Below are 20222 nucleotides of genomic sequence, written 5' to 3' on the forward strand. Positions count from 1 at the left end.
AAAAGCAAACCTCTTCAATATTTGTATCTGCATAACTGTTGACGAAGAAGTTTGTAGCGTGCAAATATTTCACTAGTTTTCCAATTTTTCAGCGGGCACAATGTTTACGTCATTAGGATTTGTGTTCATACTGTAAGGTCAAATCTGAAGGCCGTCTGCAACAACATGGCAGGGGCTTTGCGTTCTGCTGTGGCCAGTATTTCCAGGTGTTGCCACAAAAGTGTGGCTTTTCTCTCAAGGTTTAATCAACACAGTTTGTTACAGAATTCACTTTCTGTTGATTCAAGGTATAATAGCTCATGCTGTTTTTTGGTCTGCAAGTGCTCTCTCTCTCTCTCTCTCTCTCTCTCTCTCTCTCTCTCTCTTTGGTTATTTGTAACACATGCTGTCAGTGAAACAGATCGTGTAGTTGCCCAGATCAGGTTATGATGTCCATCTGCGGTTTTTTTCTAAAAATACTTCTTATACTTATGTAGACCCAGTGTAACGATCTCATGTTTTGCCTGGGCTCACATTCGATATTTATTCCCCAGACTGAAATGTTGCTTCCCCATCAAAGGAAAGAGGTAGATATATATATGCACTTATTAATTGTGAGGGAGAAAAGCGCATGTCAGTTTCTTGCAAGTGAAAGACATTTCTTTGTGAAATTCGATAGATTTTTACCCCGAACTCAATTCCTTAAAAAAAAACGTGCATGAGTGGTTACGTCCCTTGCATGAGAAGGGAAGCTATTTTGCGATGAAGCAAATTTTTAAGTTACAATAGAGTTTCTTTTTGGGGGATGAATTTGACCCCATGAGTGTAAAGTACCAAAGGGCGATCATTATAGTACTTTGGAAGGGAGGGGGGATATATTCCGTGAGGAATTTATGAGATCAATTCATGCAAGGCCGAATGCGAATGCTGGGCCCAGGCGAAACATGAAATAACATTACACCCGTTTGATCCGTGTGTTTCAATGCCACACCAGCATTAGATCAACAGTTCATAAGGATCAAGTGTACTTTGCAGCTACAGCTGATAAGTATTCTTGTCATTAGTTAAAGTGTACTTCAGGAATGATGATTTGACGTGCCCAAATGCAGAGTCTAATTAGCACATACATTTACCTGTTAAGCTATTAGTATTAGAACAGTTGACATTTGCTTTAGGAGAACAGCTTTTAGCACATTCTTCTCTCTTTTTTTCCCTCTCAGGTTGATGCTACCGTCTCTCCTTCACACAACATCGCCACAGCATGGCCTGATGGAGTTCTTTGACATCAAGAAAAATTGGGGAGAAGAAAATGTCAAGAGTGGTAAGAACTATGTTTCAATGTATGTTTCATACTTGCATTGTTGTTGGTTGTTTATTTTTGTTTGAAGACATTTGCAGCTAGTGTATGGTAATATTGCTGAAACTGTTGTGGCCATTTTAATAAATTTGCTGAAGAAAATAAACTCTAGCAACATACCGTACCTACAGCATGACATTTCCCTCAAGTCCAGAGGGTGAAGTCTCAATCATACGTGAAAATGGCTGTACCAGCAGACTTGCAGTGTTAATATTTTAACATATATGATCTCATTTTTAAGTAATTTTTTTCATTTATTGCAGGTCGGCCATGGCGTATGGATGAACTTCGCATTAAAAATAACAGCGACCTTCACAAGTTGTGGTACGTGTTGCTCAAGGAGCGTAACATGCTCTTCACTATGCAGCACGAGTATGAGAAACAGTCCGAGCTGTTGCCCAATCCTGAACGCATTGAAAAGGTGAGTCAAGACAAACTTGTGTCTGAGATATGTCGTTTTCCCTTGAAATCAGCGTGTGTTGCCTCCATGGCGGGGTAAAAACGGTCATACACGTAACATTATCTAATCGTGCAAAAAGCATGAGTGAACGTGGGAGTTATAGCCCATGAACGAAGAAGAAGAAGAAAGAAGATGCGTTGTTTGAAACTGGAAATATTTGCTATTGTCAGTTCTAAGTTGTTCTCAGTTTTGTATGTTAGCTTTTCTCTTAATTTATTTTGCTTTGTATTTTAAATCTTAAGGAGACAGCTTTTTTTTGCTTTTTATTCTTTCACTCCTATACTTTGAGAAATGTATGTCTCAAATCACATGTTCTTTCTTTTCTCTTTGGGCCAACTCCTTCGTAAAAGTGTACATGTATTAACTACGGCAGGAAGGCAGTGATCGTTATCACCTTGGCTATAGGTGGTATTAATGCCAATTGGTGGGTTTCTGTCTTTTTCAAAGCACTAGAGGTCATTCTTGAGATCACTAGATTGCATGATTTTGCATCCAAAAAGAAATGGGTGTGTTGGTGGTGGTGCAGGGGTTGCTTTCAGGCTTTTTTGCAATTTTTTAATCTGAAACTTTTATTTTCAGGTTGAAGAGAGCATGGAGAACATCATGACAGTCATCAAGGAACGAGACGAAGCTTTCAATCTTCTGGAGACGGGGAAAACTGGAGACCCGGGCGGCCGTTACGTCAAGAACTATCTGGGTCTACGCCAGTACAAGAGGAATACGGAGCACCTGATTCCTCATTACATGAACAAGTTTTACTTCTTGCTTTACCCTAAGAACGTCAGCAAACGCACTGAGAAGTACATCGCTCTGTACAAAGAAGAGCAGAGAGTGGAACGTCGCAGGCAGCAACGAAGTGAAAGGATGATGAGGAAAAGGCTCATACAAAAGTTTCCGCACCTTCAGGACAAATTATAACTAAGTTCAAAATTGTTTCTTATGATTTGGTTTTGTTTTGAAGTTCATTTACATGTTTTTCTGAGAAGAAAAAAATCATTCATCAAACACTGTGCTGTATGTTGATTGGAGACTTGTGTCCTGGAAAAAGTGTACAACGTTTAGTGAACTTGTCTCTTATATGTAACTGAACCTATGATAAATTGGCTGGCTTGATGCTTGTAGTGTGATGTTTTCCTAGTGTCACTCGCTCGATTGCTTTGGAAGTTTGGTGAACACATTTTTGCATCAGAATCACATGTGCACTTGTTCAAGTTTCTCTCTCTCTCTCACTCTCTCACACACTCACACACACACACACAGAATGTACACAATGCTTTTGCAAACAATCTACGGCAATAAAATTTATCACATATCATATCATGTATAAAACACATACATGAACCTTACTCGTTGCTTTCACATTCAACAGCTTTTTCAATTCAACACTTATCAGTGAAGACCATATTCAGGGCACGGCCCAAATCACCATATCACATAAACATCAAACTCAGAATTATATCATGTAAAGAAAAGTAACAAAGTTACTCCACACTATAATGTAAAATGACAAGGAAACGCAGAAGAACTGATCTTGTACATTTCATGGTAAGCATATCCCACACCCTCAGACCCCTATTCTTCCCAAAACGCATTTCAGTAAAGCTCTCTGAAAATACAGTCTACAAGAAGTAAATTGCTGCTTTTACAGCCTCTCACTTCACATTTCACTCTGCTTTAATTAGTTCTCCATTTCAACGCTCATATTTTTACCAGTTGAATAAAACATTTACATTATTATCTTTAGGCCACAAAAAAAAATAGGTCTGTTTACGGTAACCCGACCGACCCAATTTTTTTCGCGCGACCATAGACTTTTTTTGGGCATTTGGGAAAAAAAAAATCTTGGTTTTTTTGCAAAATAACGTAAAAATATGGGTTTTTTGGGGAAAAAAAAAAAATCCCCATCTACCGACCCTATTTTTTGGGCCTATGTTACCGTAAACAGACCTTTTTTTTTTTTTGCCTTATAACGGCTGTACACTGTGGTGATCTTGCCAGCTCCAAAAAGAAGAAAAGCTTTACACAAAACAATTAAAAAAAAGAAAAGAATCATCACAAGCTGAAGCATTGAAAGGAATCGAGAATAGTACATGTACCAGTCAACATTTCATCGCCGGCAGTACAGAAATTAATGCTTTTCTTCACTAAAGTAATGACATAAACTCAACAAATCATATTTACTGGTTTCAACTGCTACAATGCAGTTAAATGCATTCATCGGCAAAAAAATATGAAGTCTTTCTTTCTGATGACACACATGATAGAGGCCGGTGACAAATTCAAAATGTTCTGAACTGCACAGTACAAGAGGAGGCTACTCCACTTGCCACTCTTTGAAGAAATCGTTTCCCTTGTCATCCACCACAATGAATGCTGGGAAATTCTCAACCTCCACTTTCCAAATGGCTTCCATTCCTGAAAAAAGACAAATCGAAAAAAAAAAAAATCAGCATTAATGTATAGATTCAACAGCGCAAATAATTCACAGTGCACAATTTACTCCGAAAAACATGTCGCCCTTCCATTCAACCATTGTAAAATTTCTTAAAATTACTCTCCACCTCAAATATCAAAACCCACAAATTCCTTGCAACCCTGGCTCCTCGACCAAATTATCTGGTTTGAAGACAGAGGAGAAAAAGACAAAGTAGCAGAACACCAACCACGGTCCACTGCAACAGTTGAAAAAAAAGCAGGCTGCCATAACTTGTAAAAAAATGTGCAAAATGAACGCTGATCCAAAGTCTGAATTAGGCCAACAAAAAAAATAGGTGTGGTTACGGTAACATACCCCCCAAAAATAGGATAGGAAGATAGGCAATCACTTTTTTTTTTTTTAACATTTTTTTCTAATGTGTACAAATTAAACCTACTTGACAGGGAAATAAGTGTGCGACTCGGGCGCTTTCGCTTTCATTGCGTTTTCTGCACTCGTTTTCTTGTTTTTGTTTTGTTTGTTTTTTGACAAATGTAATAAAAAGTTATAGGGTCGTCCCTTAAAAATAGGGTAGGTCGGGTTACCGTATCCACACCTATTTTTGTTTTAGGCCTTATACTTTAGAATGTGCTAAAATATTGTTCTTATTAAAATAAAGTACATGCAACAAAGAAGGAGACAGAAACAAGGAGAGAAAATAGAAAAACACTGACCTAATTCAGCGTACTCCAACACCTCCACTTTCTTGATGCAGTCCTGAGCCAAGATAGCTGCGGGACCTCCTATGGACCCAAGGTAGAATCCTCCATGTTTCTTGCACGCCTGTGTCACCTGAAATAAATTCATTGCACACCAATTTAATGTAAGATCCATACTGCATCAGGACCTGCATGCGTTGGCTCAAGGACAGATTGTAAGAAAAAACCCAGCCTTAAATCTTCATCCTTGTAAAATAAAGTTCAGTTCAGTTCAGTTCTACAAACTTTTACAGATTACTAAAAAAAGTACAGTGAGTTTGTTACTTCATGCTTGACAAAAACTCCTCGGGTGTCTGAATACTCTGTCACAATCCTTTTCAGGGCAGCTTTCACAAAGGAAAAAACATCATGCTTTGCCTTTGACGGTTACATATTTTACAGGTCCACAAAGAGCAGCTAACCTGTAGCATGAAATAAAAAAGGTTACAGACACAAAGAAGCGTGTAAATAATTAAAATATACTTGCATGCTTGCACCTCCCCCCCCCCCCTTCCCTCCCTCAATTGTACCATCTGGACTTTTGTACCAAGTCTATATAAAGTGATCTTTTCATCAAACAGTACTGCGCTTGAACTTTTGGGGGGAGCAGATTTTTTTCCCTCGGCGATTATTTTTCTGTCGGAAAACCAATCAGGTTTCCTCTGAAATTTGTGGATCCGATGTGGAATACAAAACGCACCCCCCCCCCTTCCATTCACCCATTCACACACCTGTTTACTCCTGTTTCCCTTGGCCAACATGATCATGCTGCCTTTGGCTGCCTGCAACTGGTCCACATAGGCGTCCATTCTGCCCGCTGTTGTGGGGCCAAACGACCCACTGGCATAACCCTAATGACAAATTAATCAATCAATCAATCAATGAGGCTTATATCGCGCATATTCCGTGGGTACAGTTCTTGGCGCTCTGCAGTGATGCCGTGTGAGATGAAATTTTATACGGCCAGTAATTGCAGCCATTTCGGCGCATATTTACCTTTCACGGCCTATTATTCCAAGTCACACGGGTATAGGTAGACAATTATTAACTGTGCCTAAGCAATTTTGCCAGGAAAGACCCTTTTGTCAATCGTGGGATCTTTAACGTGCACACCCAATGTAGTGTACACGGGGGGAGAGTTCGGACACCGAAGAGAGTCTGCACACAAAGTTGACTCTGAAATAAATTTCCGCCGAACCTGGGATCGAACTCACGCTGACAGCGGCCAACTGAACACAAATCCAGCGCGCTACCAACTGAGCTATATCCCCGCAATTAGCAATGTTTAAGGTGATGAACAGAAACTGATCAGACTGAACTATCCACCGACATAACCCTAATAACAAATGAGCAATGTTTTAGATGATGAACAGAAACCACATCTAATGCAATCTTAAAAGTATGATATTCTAAGCAAAGGCAAAGAACAAAAAAGTCTCAAAAAGTTTTTTCTAAAAAGAGATAAAATAGGGATACATAATAATTAAACCATACATTTCTCCATTCAGAAAAAAAATAGCCATAGATGAGAGGAGATATATATCTTTTGCCATTGTTTGCATCGGCAACCATTGGGCTTGCGTTTGACTAGGGCATATGGGATGACTTCATATAGTATAAGAAGAAGAGTATGTGAAATGAAAATGAATACATCAGGTGTCTTGGCAGGCCCGGCATAGTAGACAGGGTGGTCCTTCATGTACTGCGGCAAATCCTCCCCTGCGTCTAGCCTCTCTTTCAGCTTGGCGTGAGCAATGTCGCGGGCTACGACCAGAGTGCCCGTCAGGCTCAGTCGTGTCTTGATTGGGTATTCACTCAGCTTACGCAGCACCTGTTCACAAGAAAGTGAGTCTTCATTAAAACGTTGGAATTTGTAGAAGGTACAGATTTCAAAGTTGAAGTAATTACGTTCTGTTTCGGTCTGGTTATACAGCACATGTGTGCAAAGTCCAGAAGACAATCAAATGTTTTTTTCTCTTTAATAAACCATCAAAAGTTATCTTCAACTGAGTAAAACCACCAAACTTTTACTAATACTATAGGCAATTTCTCTTACCTGATCGTTTGGAGGAATTTGTACTGCATGTTTTACATCACTGACAGCTTTACTCCACAGTTCTTCCATTTTTGTAACAGTACATGTACCACACACACACACACACACACACACACACACACACACACACACACACACACACACTCACACACACACACACACACACACACACACACACACACACACACACACACACACACACACACACACACACAAACCAAGACAACCCATCCACTTTCATTTCACATTCCTCAGAGCAAAGTATATATTTGTACTGTGGGAGAAATTGTCTCATGCATGAGTTGTATGGCAATGCCATGAGAATACTTTTTACACATGAAATTTGAGAACATGTATGTATTTGCTTGTGTGCTCTCTGAGTGAGCGAGAGAAAGAGAGAGAGAGAGAGAGAGAGAGAGGGGAAGAGAGAGAGAGGGGGGAGAGAGAGAGAGAGAGAGAGAGAGAGAGAGAGAGAGAGAGAGAGAGAGAAAGCACACAAAAAAAGAGAAATAGAGAGAAGCAAGAGGGACAGAGAAACAGACGAAGAGATCTCAACAGACAGTCACAGAGAGAGAATTTAAAGAGCGTACAATATTCAACAAGAGTACCTCATTCATCGGCTGGTTAAGGTTGACCTGGATGACTTCCCCACCCAGACTCTTTGTGTCCACGTCAGGCAAGTATTTGGCTGGGTTGGTCTCCAGCTGCTCAAGGTACACACCGTCTTCACGGATCTGTCCCAGGATCTATGAGGTAAACAAACAATTGAGTAAAGCAGAATACTGGTGACTGCGCCAGAGAGCGAGGCAAATTTTTTTTTTTTAAATACTGTACTCACGTGTTAACAAAGAAGGTACAACTCACAATGCTCAACGTTTTGACCCTAGGCTCTTCATCAGGAACACAAAACAAAAGAGAATAAAACAATATAGAGTTTACACTTTTGACTTCCAAGATAATTCACTCTCCTCAAAAGGAAACAAAGTGTCACGGACAAAATTTTGGAATAAGAGAAACAGGCATCCTTGAGCAGACTCACCATTATTCTATCTCTCTCGCTTGAAGCAAAGCCTTACCTGTCTGTCGGCAGAGCATGACACACCGATGCCCACAGGACATGATGCTCCGTGCCGGGGGAGACGTATGACTCGTACGTCGTGGCAGAAATAGCGACCGCCAAACTGCGCTCCAATTCCCAAGTTCTGAGTCAGCTTGTGGATCTCTTCTTCCAAGGCTATGTCTCTGAATCCTCGACCGTGTTCGTTACCTAGCAACAAATGACCAGCATTCTCAGGATTTGTGCAATAACTTTCTCAGCAGAAACACATGCACTCACGCAGAAACTGATAAAGCCAGCCAGCAGCCAGCCCCCCCCCCCCCCCCACCCCCAACTGACAGACATGCAGCTACATGGATGGGATGGGGGAAGAAATGAAATAAGCTTACTTGGGCCTACCTCCTGAGCAACTTGCTGAAGTGAAGACTTTTTTTTTATAATCTGGACATCAAAAATGGGCTATTTCATTTCTTTTAGAGTTACAGGAAACGCATATAACCCAATGCGAAATATGCATGACATTGTCATGGTACCTGTAAAATAACACTTCATTTCATGAAGCATCAAGTTGTGTTGCTGGAAAAAAATTTCTTCAGTAAATTTGCGGAAATGGTAATAAAAGTTTCAGCACTCTTTTTAAGTTTAAGGTAGCCCTTTCAACCCCACCAAGAAAAACATTCAGCAGAAATGAGATAATTTTTTTTTTCTTTTAGTGATTTGAAACATTTGTTTTGTTTTGCCCACTGTTGACACGCCAGCACATATCTCCCCATACAAATAAAAATAAATTTCTTTTTATGTTAAAGATTGTGACATAAAGATTTTACCTGTTTGTGGCAATCCATCCAAGTATTTAGTCGATGCTAGCTTGACAGTCTTGAGGTTGAACTCTGCTGACGTTCCACCAATCACTAGAGCCAAGTGGTACGGAGGGCAGGCTGCAGTGCCTAACGTCTACAACACATTAAAACAAAATTAATGCAAGAAAAGTGTTCCACTCTAAATCATTTATTGCTGTCATTTTATAAAGAGCACACTCTGTTTCCTAACTCCGCCTGTCTCCCCCTTTTCCTCCAGCTGCTTACCCCCCCCCCTCTTCGGAAACATGATCACACTCATGCAGAAAAAAAGAATTGGGTAGCGATGTACCGTATTTTCCGGGTTACAAGGCGCTACAGCGCATAAGGCGCACCCCCTTCTTTTAATAAAATATTGTAATCCAGTCACCCATTGGGCGCAGGGGGCCGATAGGGCGCACCAAAATTGAAAAAGTATACCGGTAACAAATGGTCGAAGAATGAAAATAAGCCACACATCAAAGAAAGAATACAGAGTGGAAATATGTGTGCTCTGTGTGTGCGGGGAGATCAAAGGCAGGTCCATTGTGATAGCTGGGTTGCCTTGTTTATAAATAGACACTGACCTTCTTCCCAGGGGTCAATGACCCAGTTTTTGCTATGAGAGGTGGTTCCCCTGTCATATTTGAGAGAGGAAACACTTCCTGCACCGGGGTCAGTGTCTTGAGAGGAAACTTGGCCAGGGTAGTACCTAGTACATTGTAGCTGAAACATGAATTATCACAAGTTGTTTGACTGGTACTCAGGCGGTCTCTGATTTTTTTCGTATTTCATACACGGATTAGGGGTCAAACTCGAGGAAAAAAGTCGCGCCTTATGACCCGGAAAATACGGTACTGTATAGCAGCTAGCTTTTCTCAGGGAGAAAGCAACCCAAATTGCTTTAAGGGTGACCTCATAGGACTACATGATACCTTACGACAGTGCAGCCCTACCTTGACTTTCTCATTGACGAAAGACAGAAGTTTCTCAGGATTAAGCAGTGCCTTTGTCTGCTGGTAAAGGAAGGTCTTGTTGGCAGATCCGCCGCCCTTGGCTAGGAAAAGAAAGTCGTAGGTGTTGCTGTCGGTTGCGTAGATTTCAATCTGTGCCGGCAGATTGGTTTTTGTGTTCACCTCTTTGTACATGTCCAACGGCGCAACCTGTCGAACAAAAAGAGACAAAAATTAAAAAATCAATGCAATTAGACGGGCGCAATAGCCTAGTAGTTAAGACATCAGCCTCAAAATGTATCACCAGTCTTCACACATTCAGGCAAGGTCATGAATGACAACATTTGAAGGAATAAAACCAATACGTTGATGAAAAAAAGTTATGGCAACAACAACCACAACAAAATCACTCTGAATACAATGGTAAACGTGTACCTGCAACGTCAGGCCCCTCTGACAAGAGGACACCTCCTAATAAAGGACACTTTCTGTTGTCCCTTTTGTTTTTATCTTCACCAAAGTATACCTGTCATGAAAGGCCATCTGCAATGTAGGGACACTTTTGGCTGGTCCCAAGGGTGTCCTTTAATCCCAGCTACCACTGTACGGCCGTATAAGAACTCACGGGTGTGAATAGCATCCATGAGGTTTTCATTATTATCTGCAAATGAAACAGCAAGTGTACCTGGGAGTAGCGGAGATTTTTCTTGGTGTACGTGTTGTAGATACCCCTTGAAATAGCTTCAGCATCGTTCCCTTCTGTCCAGACGTATTGACCTTTCTTGCCTGCGCATAATACGCAAGAAAAAATAAGATAACATCAATAAAATGACTGGACCACACTTTTCACCATTCACCATAGATTCTGAAGAAAAAAATTTACAGCTCGAAGCACACACACACGCGCGCACACTCACTGATTATTTTATAATCACCATGGTCAGTATGTACGTGTCGAAGCTAGGACGTACCCATGCAGATAGCAGTGCCAGTGTCCTGACAACCTGGTAGGATCATACCAGCAGCAACGTTAGCGTTCTTTAGTAACTCCAGGGCCACAAAGCGGTCATTACTTGATGCCTGAGGATCCTCAAGGATCTTGGCAAGTTGCTGAAATCAAATTTTAAGAAGAATTCAGAAGAAAGAGAGATTTACAACTGTCTTTAAGACAAAAACCAACAACAACAAATGATCACTCCGAAGAAAGAGGAAAATACAGATAAAACCCAACTTATTTCCTACCGCCCCCCTCCCACAAACACATCACCCAATAACAATAACAACAAGAAATTCCTCCGAGGTAGGAAAAACACCCCCGTCCTTACCATTCTCACTGCCACCAACTGAGAAGGTTATTTCCCTTTGACCATTAATATGTCCCGCTATAAGTCCTTGTAGAATCTTAATCCACCAATAACTCCCTAACCGTGTGTTTGACTGGTCCCAATTTTTGTAAGGACCGTCTCAGGAATGTATAGAACCTGTTCACCAAGTTTGGTGACGATCGGTCCGTTTATTCTTGAGATCTATATGGGAACACAAACACACAAACAAACACATCGACCGAATCCTATACACACCCCTATACCGGGGGTGTAATAACAATAACAATAACAATAACAATAACAACACCCAACCAAAGCACACAATGAAACAAAAGAAGCAAACTGAAGCTTTCAAAACTTTCCACCATCATTTCTGAAATGTTTTGCACATTTCAGAGGCACCAACAAATAAACATGCACCCCATGTTTTCTCTCCTTCAGGTTTAATTTGTCCATTCAAGTAGCAGAAAATAATATAATTCTTAAAATTCACAAAAATAAGAAGTACATGTACAATACAATACCATAGAATAAAATTCATCAATCACAATGGAGAACTCTTAGTACTAATTAACACACCTGTAGATGTCCTGGTCTCAAGAGATGGGCAATGTCGATCATGGCATTCTCTGCAAGGAGTGTCAATGCCTCTGGTGCCACATGCAACACTTTCTTTCCTTTCACTTCTGAAGTGGACACAAAATCACCTGCACAGAGATATAAACAGCCATGTCAGAAAATATGATATCTTTGTTCAGTTTGTGTCTGTCTCTCGACTCTCTCTTTCACACACACACACACACGCACACCCAAAGACACACACATATATTCATAGGCTCATTCGCACACACAGATACCCAGACACACTCTGAGTCATCCATGCCAACAGACCTTTTCAGAAACTGTGAGACATGCTCTTTGTTATGCTTTGAAAGTCGCAAAAACTTCGAACATCGACTTTTGCAGCTCTCGCGAGATAGACATGTACCAATAGACCTTTTCGGTAACTGAGCAGCTCTCGCAAGATATCCGCGAGACATGCGCTTTGTTATGCTTTGAACATCACGAGAACTTCGAACCTCGGCTTTTGCAGCTCGCGCAAGATAGCTGTACCACATGCTTTGCTATGCTTTGAAGTTTGCGAGAGCTTGAGAGATCTTGGAATACCGATAGGGTCTATTAAATGCTTTGCTAGAATAATTATATGCTTTGAAGTTTGCGAGTGCTTGGAATACCGATAGGATCAATCCTATCGTTATTCTAACTAAGCGCTCGCAAACTTCAAAGCTTATATATTCACTATTGCTTGTTTATGCAAATGACCCCACACACAAGTTCTCTCTCTCTCCTAGATTTATACGCTCACCTGCAATCATATTCACAATTTCTCACACACTCTTCTTCTTCTTCTTCTGCCTTCATCGGCTGAAACTCCCACGTACACTCATGTTTTTTTGCACGAGTGGAATTTTTACGTGTATGACCGTTTTTTTCCCCGCCATTTAGGCAGCCATACTCAGTTTTTGGAGGAAGCATGCTGGGTATTTTCGTGTTTCTATAACCCACCGAACTCTGACATGGATTACAGGATCTTTTTCGTGCGCACTTGGTCTTGTGCTTGCGTGTACACACGGGGGGTGTTCTGACACCGAGGAGAGTCTGCACACAAAGTTGACTCTGAGAAATAAATCTCTCGCCGAACGTGGGGACGAACTCACGCTGACAGCGGCCAACTGGATACAAATCCAGCGCGCTACCGACTGAGCTACATCCCCGCCCTCACACACTATAACAAAGCAACTTAAAAAAAAAACAAAAATAAATTAAAAAAACAAAAAAAACAAAGCAACTTACTACCTGAAAGTTTCTTCCACGGCGTGTCGATTTTCTTCTCAATTTCCAAAATAAATCTCTCGCCGAACGTGGGGACGAACTCACGCTGACAGCGGCCAACTGGATACAAATCCAGCGCGCTACCGACTGAGCTACATCCCCGCCCTCACACACTATAACAAAGCAACTTAAAAAAAAAAAAAAAAAAAAAAAAAAACAAACAAACAAACAAACAAAGCAACTTATTACCTGAAAGTTTCTTCCACGGCGTGTCGATTTTCTTCTCAATTTCCAAAATATCTTGATAGTGGAAAGGTTTTTCGTCAGTAGCTGTAGCCATAGCGACTGCCGGTACTGCACGGTTCTGCCATTGTGACGCAGCAACTTGCAGCAGACCCTGCACCTGACTGACCCTTAGTCTGCCACCTAACATCTGCACAAAAAATACAACTTTATTACACTTAATCTAGGCCAAGTATGCGAGAAATAGACAAGACTTTATAATTTTTTTAATTATGTACAGCATTGATAGAGTGTACAACCTCTATAGTTCAGACACGTCTCTCGATACGGCTTATTCTGTTACCCTGCTAAAATAAAGAACTGTCATTGTCTTATTATGCAAAACACAAAGTTCTGCACCACCCTTTGCACCACCCTATACTCCCTGACATAAAAAACAAACATTTTTCTGTTAACTAGAAACAACAAAGTGACTGACAGACATACACACACACACATACACCACGACCCTCGCCTCGATTCCCCCCTCTACGTTAAAACATTTAGTCAAAACTTGACTAAATGTGAAAAGAGATAGCGAAAGTCCATACGTCAGACTGATTTTTCATTGGCTACTTCCTAACGGCTTGTTAGGGGGCATTTCATTGGCTACAGACTTGTAACACTAACAGAGCCTTTCATTGCCGGGATTTATACAGACTCATCGATCCTGTAAACACTCAGAGTGCGTATAGCTTTTGCCTAGCCTGGAACCACCTAGATATTAATAGAACAGTGCACATAGACAGTAGAGGCCTTCAAGTCTAGAGGACGGTAACAAGCACGCTGCGCACCCAGCAACGTACTATATATATCAGATTCAGATTCAAAGATCATTTCATCACTTTCTGCGTATCACCAACTCATGTCCCTAAAAGGAAAATTTCCTGTGAGGACGTTTAACACTGTCGCGACGGGACACTGATAAATCAGTAACAGCGCTGACACGCCCATGGACGGGACGCGCATTTTTCAGTACCAGTCATACAAGGTACAAGACTCGTGATTGCTTCCCGGTTTTTGAAGATTGCAATAAATTGAGTTGTTTCCCTTGATACACGTGGTTTTCTCTTCCGGCTTGATCAAATTAGTGCAGATTTGCGTGGTGTTTTCGAACAAAAAAAATGAATCGAAGGCGAGCCTTGTTACGGGAGGAGATTCTCCGGATGTTGGATCTTGAGGATCCTGTAGATCATGATACATCGTGTCGTTTTAGCCTCAAGAAAGCGATAATAGCAGTGATATTGAGGAAGAAACAGTCCCGTTGTTGCTAGTACGAGTCGGCAACTACACGTGGTAGGGGGTGATACTGCTAGACGAACATGTATCTCGGAATCGTGCAGGAGCTATGGGGGCGTGGCAGCACTGATAACAATGGATGGCTGGAGCCTTCAAATCCTTTTGGAATTGTTCATAGGTGTACAGTTGGTACTTTGTTGTGAAAATGTGACTTATATTCAATATGGATTACCTAGACATCATTTGGTGAGTGTTACAGTTTTGTTTCATTTGAGTCAGGATGCTGTGAGTGAATGCGTGATTTGCTTGTTTTTTTCTTTGTACTGTCTCCTTATTTCTGTGTACAATGTTAACAATATTTCAGCTAATTCATAGGTTTTACACCTTGTTTGGTTTATAACATTATTTATAATACTTTCTGTTAAAAAATAACTTTTAAAAAAAGCAGTGGAAAATAAAACACACACAAAAAAACGTTAAAAAACACAAATTATCCCCCTTTCACCCCCCTTTGCTAAAACAAATCGCGTGACAAACTTATAAATAGCACGACTGAACTGGGCATCCATTTTTGAATTAGTACACAAAATTTGGTGGTGATTGGACTTAATTCAAGCTTGCTAGACAGATTTCTTTACAGTTACTGATTTTTGGGAAGTTTCTTGGTGGCAAGCTTGGGCAGGCACGCCGTGGCAGTGCTAGTCACAATAGACTAGTGTTAAGGACCCCCATTTCAGTTTCAAAGATCATTTCTTTAGTGGACACAGTGGACTACAACTTCAACTGGAAAGCAATCACCGGCGCTTTCTCGATAAACAGTTACAGACTATTTCAAGCGACAGCTTTCAATTAAAATGGAGTCTGAGTCTCTTGAAACGCTTGCCTTGAAACTGTGGTTTCGATGAAAACCCCAAGCGAAAGCACAAAACGACGACTGTCGAGAAAGTTGTCCTTGGTAAGGCAAGGGACGTCACTCTTATTCCAACAATGTCAAGGTCGAATATTTGTACCAAATGAGAATGATGTCCGTTTGAAAACAGGATTTCAGAGGTTGGGTTGGCCAAAATGAAACAAGTCGCGTAAGGCGGAATTACTACATTTAGTCAAGCTGTGGAACTCACAGAATGAAACTGAACGTAGTCCGCCGCTAGTGCAAAAGGCAGTGAAAGTGACGAGCCTGTTTGGCGCGGCAGCGGTTGCGCTGTGCTTCATAGCACGCTTTACTGTACCTCTCTTCGTTTTAACTTTCTGAGCGTGTTTTTAATCGAAACATGTTTTTGGAATCAGGAACCCAAAAGGAATAAGATGAAATAGTTTTTGAAACGATTTCGGAAATGTAATTTTGATCATAATTTTTATATTTTTAATTTTCAGAGCTTGTTTTTAATCCAAATATAACATATTTATATGTTTTTGGAATGAGAACATGATAAAGAATAAGATGAACGTAAATTTGGATCGTTTTATAAAAAAATTTTTTTTTTTTAAATTTTCAGATTTTTAATGACCAAAGTCATTAATTAATTTTTAAGCCACCAAACTGAAATGCAATACTGAAGTCCGGCCTTCGTCGAAGATTGCTTGGCCAAAATTTCAATCAATTTGATTGAAAAATGAGAGCATGACAGTGCGGCCACAACTTTCACAAAAAGCCGGATATGACGTCATCAAAGATATTTATGGAAAAAAGAAACAAGTCGCGTAAGGCGAAATTACTACATTTAGTCAAGCTGTGGAACTCACAGAATGAAACTGAACGTAGTCCGCCGCTAGTGCAAAAGGCAGTGAAAGTGACGAGCCTGTTTGGCGCGGTAGCGATTGCGCTGTGCTTCATAGCACGCTTTACTGTACCTCTCTTCGTTTTAACTTTCTGAGCGTGTTTTTAATCCAAACATATCATATCTATATGTTTTTGGAATCAGGAACCGGCAAGGAATAAGATGAAATAGTTTTTAAAACGATTTCGGAAATGTAATTTTGATCATAATTTTTATATTTTTAATTTTCAGAGCTTGTTTTTAATCCAAATATAACATATGTATATGTTTTTGGAATCAGATAATGACGAAGAATAAGATGAAATTGTTTTTGGATCGTTTAATAAAAAAATAATTTTAATTACAAGTTTCCGATTTTTAATGACCAAACTCACTCATTAGTTTTTAAGCCACCAAGCTGAAATGCAATACCAAACCCCGGCCTTTGTCGAAGATTGCTTTGCCAAAATTTCAATCAATTTAATGGAAAAATGAGGGTGTGACAGTGCCGCCTCAACTTTTACAAAAAGCCGGATATGACGTCATCAAAGGTATTTATCGAAAAAAAGAAAAAAACGTCTGGGGATATCATACTCAGGAACTCTCATGTCAAATTTCATAAAGATCGGTCCAGTAGTTTAGTCTGAATCGCTCTACACACACACACAGACAGACAGACAGACAGACAGACACACACACACACCAGGACCCTCGTCTCGATTCCCCCCTCTACGTTAAAACATTTAGTTTGACATATTTATGGTTATTAATTATGAAGTGCGGTGTACCATTATTACATTTCTTTTTGTTGTTGTTTTTGTTGTATTTTTTTCTTCCAAATTCATGTAACCCTAGTACTTAGTAGTTTCAGAAGTTTTGTTGTGCACACGCAAAACCTCCCGTTTGTGACCGCTCTTGCGATCGACGCCTGCATCAGTCGTAATAGCATAGCACACGAAATACGAAAGCTAGCTAAACAAAACAACATGTTCTGGGTACATGATGATTTGACTTTCTCCTCGTATTGCCAAGTTTTCCCTATAACTTGATTTTATTATGATTTTTCATTGATTTTTGATTGGTCCGTTCCGTTTTTGTCACCGCGATTTTGGGGAGTATCCTTGTTCAAGCGGCGGTCACGTGATCCCTGTTAACGAAGAAATCTATGATCAGAAAGGTGTGTCACTGAGATAGTCATGCAAGTGGACGGCCTTAAATGGAATGATTAGTTTGAATAAAGTGCAACGGGAATTAATACTTTACCTTGATTTGGATGCGAAATTTATGGCAATAATTTGTTTGCTAAGCAAGTTTATACAAATTGACTAGGGCAGGCTGCGTGTGCGCGTTCTCTCTTCTATATATATATATATATATATATATATACGACAAGTGTCTGTCTGTCTGTCTGTCTGTCTGTCTGTCTGTTCGCGATGCACGGTCAAAGTTCTCGGTGGATCTTTTTCAAATTTGGACACCGTATTCAACTGCACCCCGGACACAACCTCATCGATGAGATATTTCAACACGTGCGCGCTGAACCTTTTATTTTATTTTTTGTTTGTTTGTCGGGATCCACTACCAGTAACTCTTCCTTATCTTCTCCAGTGTTTTCAGCCGCGATTATCTCCCTTCCTCCGTGTGGCGTCAATCCATATTCCCGTTACTACGTTACTATTTTTAGAAGGTCACAGCACGTTACTATTTTTAGAAGGTCTCCAGCGTTTTGCGCGTTTATCTGCTTTCCTTCGTGCGCCGGCGAAGCCGGCGTACACCCGGGTCCCAGGCGCAGCCTGGTATTCGGCTCTACTTCTTCCCGGCGAAGCGGGTAATCATCTAGTGCATAATAAATTGACTTCAATGTATAATATCATTATAGAAATCTCATGGAATTAAAGGGTTTTCAGCATTCTCAAGGTTTAACATTGATATCATCCCAGCAAAGATAGATGGTATCCCACGCACAATATACTGGCTTCGCCTGAAGGCATGTTCTTGTCGAGATACATAATATTAATAAGGACGCTTTTTACATTTAGTCAAGTTTTGACTAAATGTTTTAACGTAGAGGGGGGAATCGAGACGAGGGTCGTGGTGTATGTGTGTCTGTGTGTCTGTGTAGAGCGATTCAGACTAAACTACTGGACCGATCTTTATGAAATTTGACATGAGAGTTCCTGGGTATGAAATCCCCAGACGTCTTTTTCATTTTTTCGCTAAATGTCTTTTATGACGTCATATCCGGCTTTTCGTGAAAGTTGAGGCAGCACTGTCACGCTCTCATTTTTCAACCAAATTGGTTGAAATTTTGGTCAAGTAATCTTCGACAAAGCCCGGACTTCGGTATTGCATTTCAGCTTGGTGGCTTAAAAATTAATCAATGACTTTGGTCATTAAAAATCTGAAAATTGTAAAAAAAAAAGTTTTTTTATAAAACGATCCAAATTTACGTTCATCTTATTTTCCAGTATTTTCTGATTCTAAAAACATATAAATATGTTATATTTGGATTAAAAACAAGCTCTGAAAATTAAAAATATAAAAATTATTATCAAAATTAAATTGTCCAAATCAATTTAAAAACACTTTCATCTTATTCCTTGTCGGTTCCTGATTCCAAAAACATATAGATATGATATGTTTGGATTAAAAACACGCTCAGAAAGTTAAAACGAAGAGAGGAAGCGTGCTATCCTTCTCAGCGCAAGTAGGCCTACTTCTTGTCAATTTCACTGCCTTTGCCGTGCGCGGTGGACTGACGATGCTACGAGTATACGGTCTTGCTGCGTTGCATTGCGTTCAGTTTCATTCTGTGAGTTCGACAGCTACTTGACTAAATGTTGTAATTTCGCCTTACGCGACTTGTTACATTTAGTCAAGTGTGTGTGTGTCTGTCTGTCTGTCTGTACGCGTGTGTGTGTAGAGCGATTCAGACCAAACTACTGGACCGATCTTTATGAAATTTGACATGAGAGTTCCTGGGAATGATATCCCCGGACGTTTTTTTTATTTTTTTCGATAAATACTTTTAATGACGTCATATCCGGCTTTTTGTAAAAGTTGAGGCGGCACTGTCACACCCTCATTTTTCAATCAAATTGATTGACATTTTTGTAAAGCAATCTTCGACAAAGACCATACTTTGGTATTGCATTTCAGCTTGGTGGTTTAAAAATTAATTAATGACTTTGGTCATTAAAAATCTGAAAATTGTAATAATTTTTTTTTAGATATAAATCGCTCCAAATTTACGCTTATCTTATTTTACATCATTTTCTGATTCCAAAAACATATAAATATGTTATATTTGGATTAAAAACAAGCTCTGAAAATTAAAAATATAAAAATTATGATCAAAATTAAATTTCCGAAATCGATTTAAAAACAATTTCATCTTATTCCTTGTCGGTCCCTGATTCCAAAAACATATAGATATGATATGTTTGGATTAAAACCACGCTCAGAAAGTTAAAACGAACAGAGGTACAGAAAAGCGTGCTATGAAGCACAGCGAAACCACTACCGCGCTGAACAGGCTCGTCAGTTTCACTCCGTTTTGCACAAGCGGCGGACTACGGTCATTGTGAAAAAATGCAGTGCGTTCAGTTTCATTCTGTGAGTTCCACAGCTTGACTAAATGTAGTAATTTTGCCTTACGCGACTTGTTTTGTTTTGAGGTTTGCGAAAATATGGCTACAATGATACAATATTCACCGATTGCTTTCAACATGGAGGGCGGTGCCCAAATTGTCTCACCTGTGATTTGTAAATGGAATCCCGAAGGCCGTAGGCCTGAGGGATTCCATTTACAAATCACAGGTGAGACAATTTAGGCACAGCCCGACATGTTGAAAGCAGTAGGTCAATATTGTAATTGTAAATCTATCCATTCAAAGGATCTGACGACGATCTCT

The 20222-nt window shown here is 40.1% G+C and overlaps 2 protein-coding genes across 2 annotated transcripts; one reads left to right on the forward strand and one right to left on the reverse strand.

The window, feature by feature from the left end:
* Positions 1–143: 143 nt before the first annotated feature.
* Positions 144–2911, forward strand: LOC138978135 (large ribosomal subunit protein uL29m-like). Its single transcript, XM_070350784.1, has 4 exons — positions 144–287; positions 1200–1300; positions 1600–1757; positions 2376–2911. Exons 1-4 carry the CDS (start codon positions 166–168, stop codon positions 2712–2714), a joined length of 720 nt encoding a protein of 239 aa, XP_070206885.1. The 5' UTR covers positions 144–165; the 3' UTR covers positions 2715–2911.
* A 168-nt stretch (positions 2912–3079) lies between these two features.
* On the reverse strand, positions 3080–15530 carry LOC138978134 (fumarate hydratase class I, aerobic-like). Its single transcript, XM_070350783.1, has 13 exons — positions 15435–15530; positions 13280–13463; positions 11777–11904; positions 10844–10982; positions 10558–10658; positions 9876–10082; positions 8911–9037; positions 8103–8293; positions 7635–7772; positions 6622–6801; positions 5702–5821; positions 4947–5064; positions 3080–4211 (listed from the first exon to the last, which is right to left on the reverse strand). Exons 2-13 carry the CDS (start codon positions 13461–13463, stop codon positions 4111–4113), a joined length of 1734 nt encoding a protein of 577 aa, XP_070206884.1. The 5' UTR covers positions 15435–15530; the 3' UTR covers positions 3080–4110.
* Between the last annotated feature and the right edge of the window lie 4692 nt (positions 15531–20222).

Source organism: Littorina saxatilis, linkage group LG10, assembly GCF_037325665.1.
Source record: "Littorina saxatilis isolate snail1 linkage group LG10, US_GU_Lsax_2.0, whole genome shotgun sequence".
Taxonomy (NCBI): Eukaryota; Metazoa; Mollusca; class Gastropoda; order Littorinimorpha; family Littorinidae; genus Littorina; species Littorina saxatilis.

Excerpts from the sequence above, each read along its gene's own strand:
- LOC138978135 (XM_070350784.1), top strand. The coding sequence starts at position 166 with ATGGCAGGGGCTTTGCGTTCTGCTGTGGCCAGTATTTCCAGGTGTTGC. Across the intron at positions 288-1,199 it reads TCACTTTCTGTTGATTCAAG|GTTGATGCTACCGTCTCTCC; the intron begins GTATAATAGCTC and ends TTTCCCTCTCAG. Across the intron at positions 1,301-1,599 it reads AGAAGAAAATGTCAAGAGTG|GTCGGCCATGGCGTATGGAT; the intron begins GTAAGAACTATG and ends CATTTATTGCAG.
- LOC138978134 (XM_070350783.1), bottom strand. The coding sequence starts at position 13,463 with ATGTTAGGTGGCAGACTAAGGGTCAGTCAGGTGCAGGGTCTGCTGCAA. Across the intron at positions 10,083-10,557 it reads AAAATCTCCGCTACTCCCAG|GTTGCGCCGTTGGACATGTA; the intron begins GTACACTTGCTG and ends TTTGTTCGACAG. Across the intron at positions 8,294-8,910 it reads GGATGGATTGCCACAAACAG|GTAACGAACACGGTCGAGGA; the intron begins GTAAAATCTTTA and ends ATTTGTTGCTAG.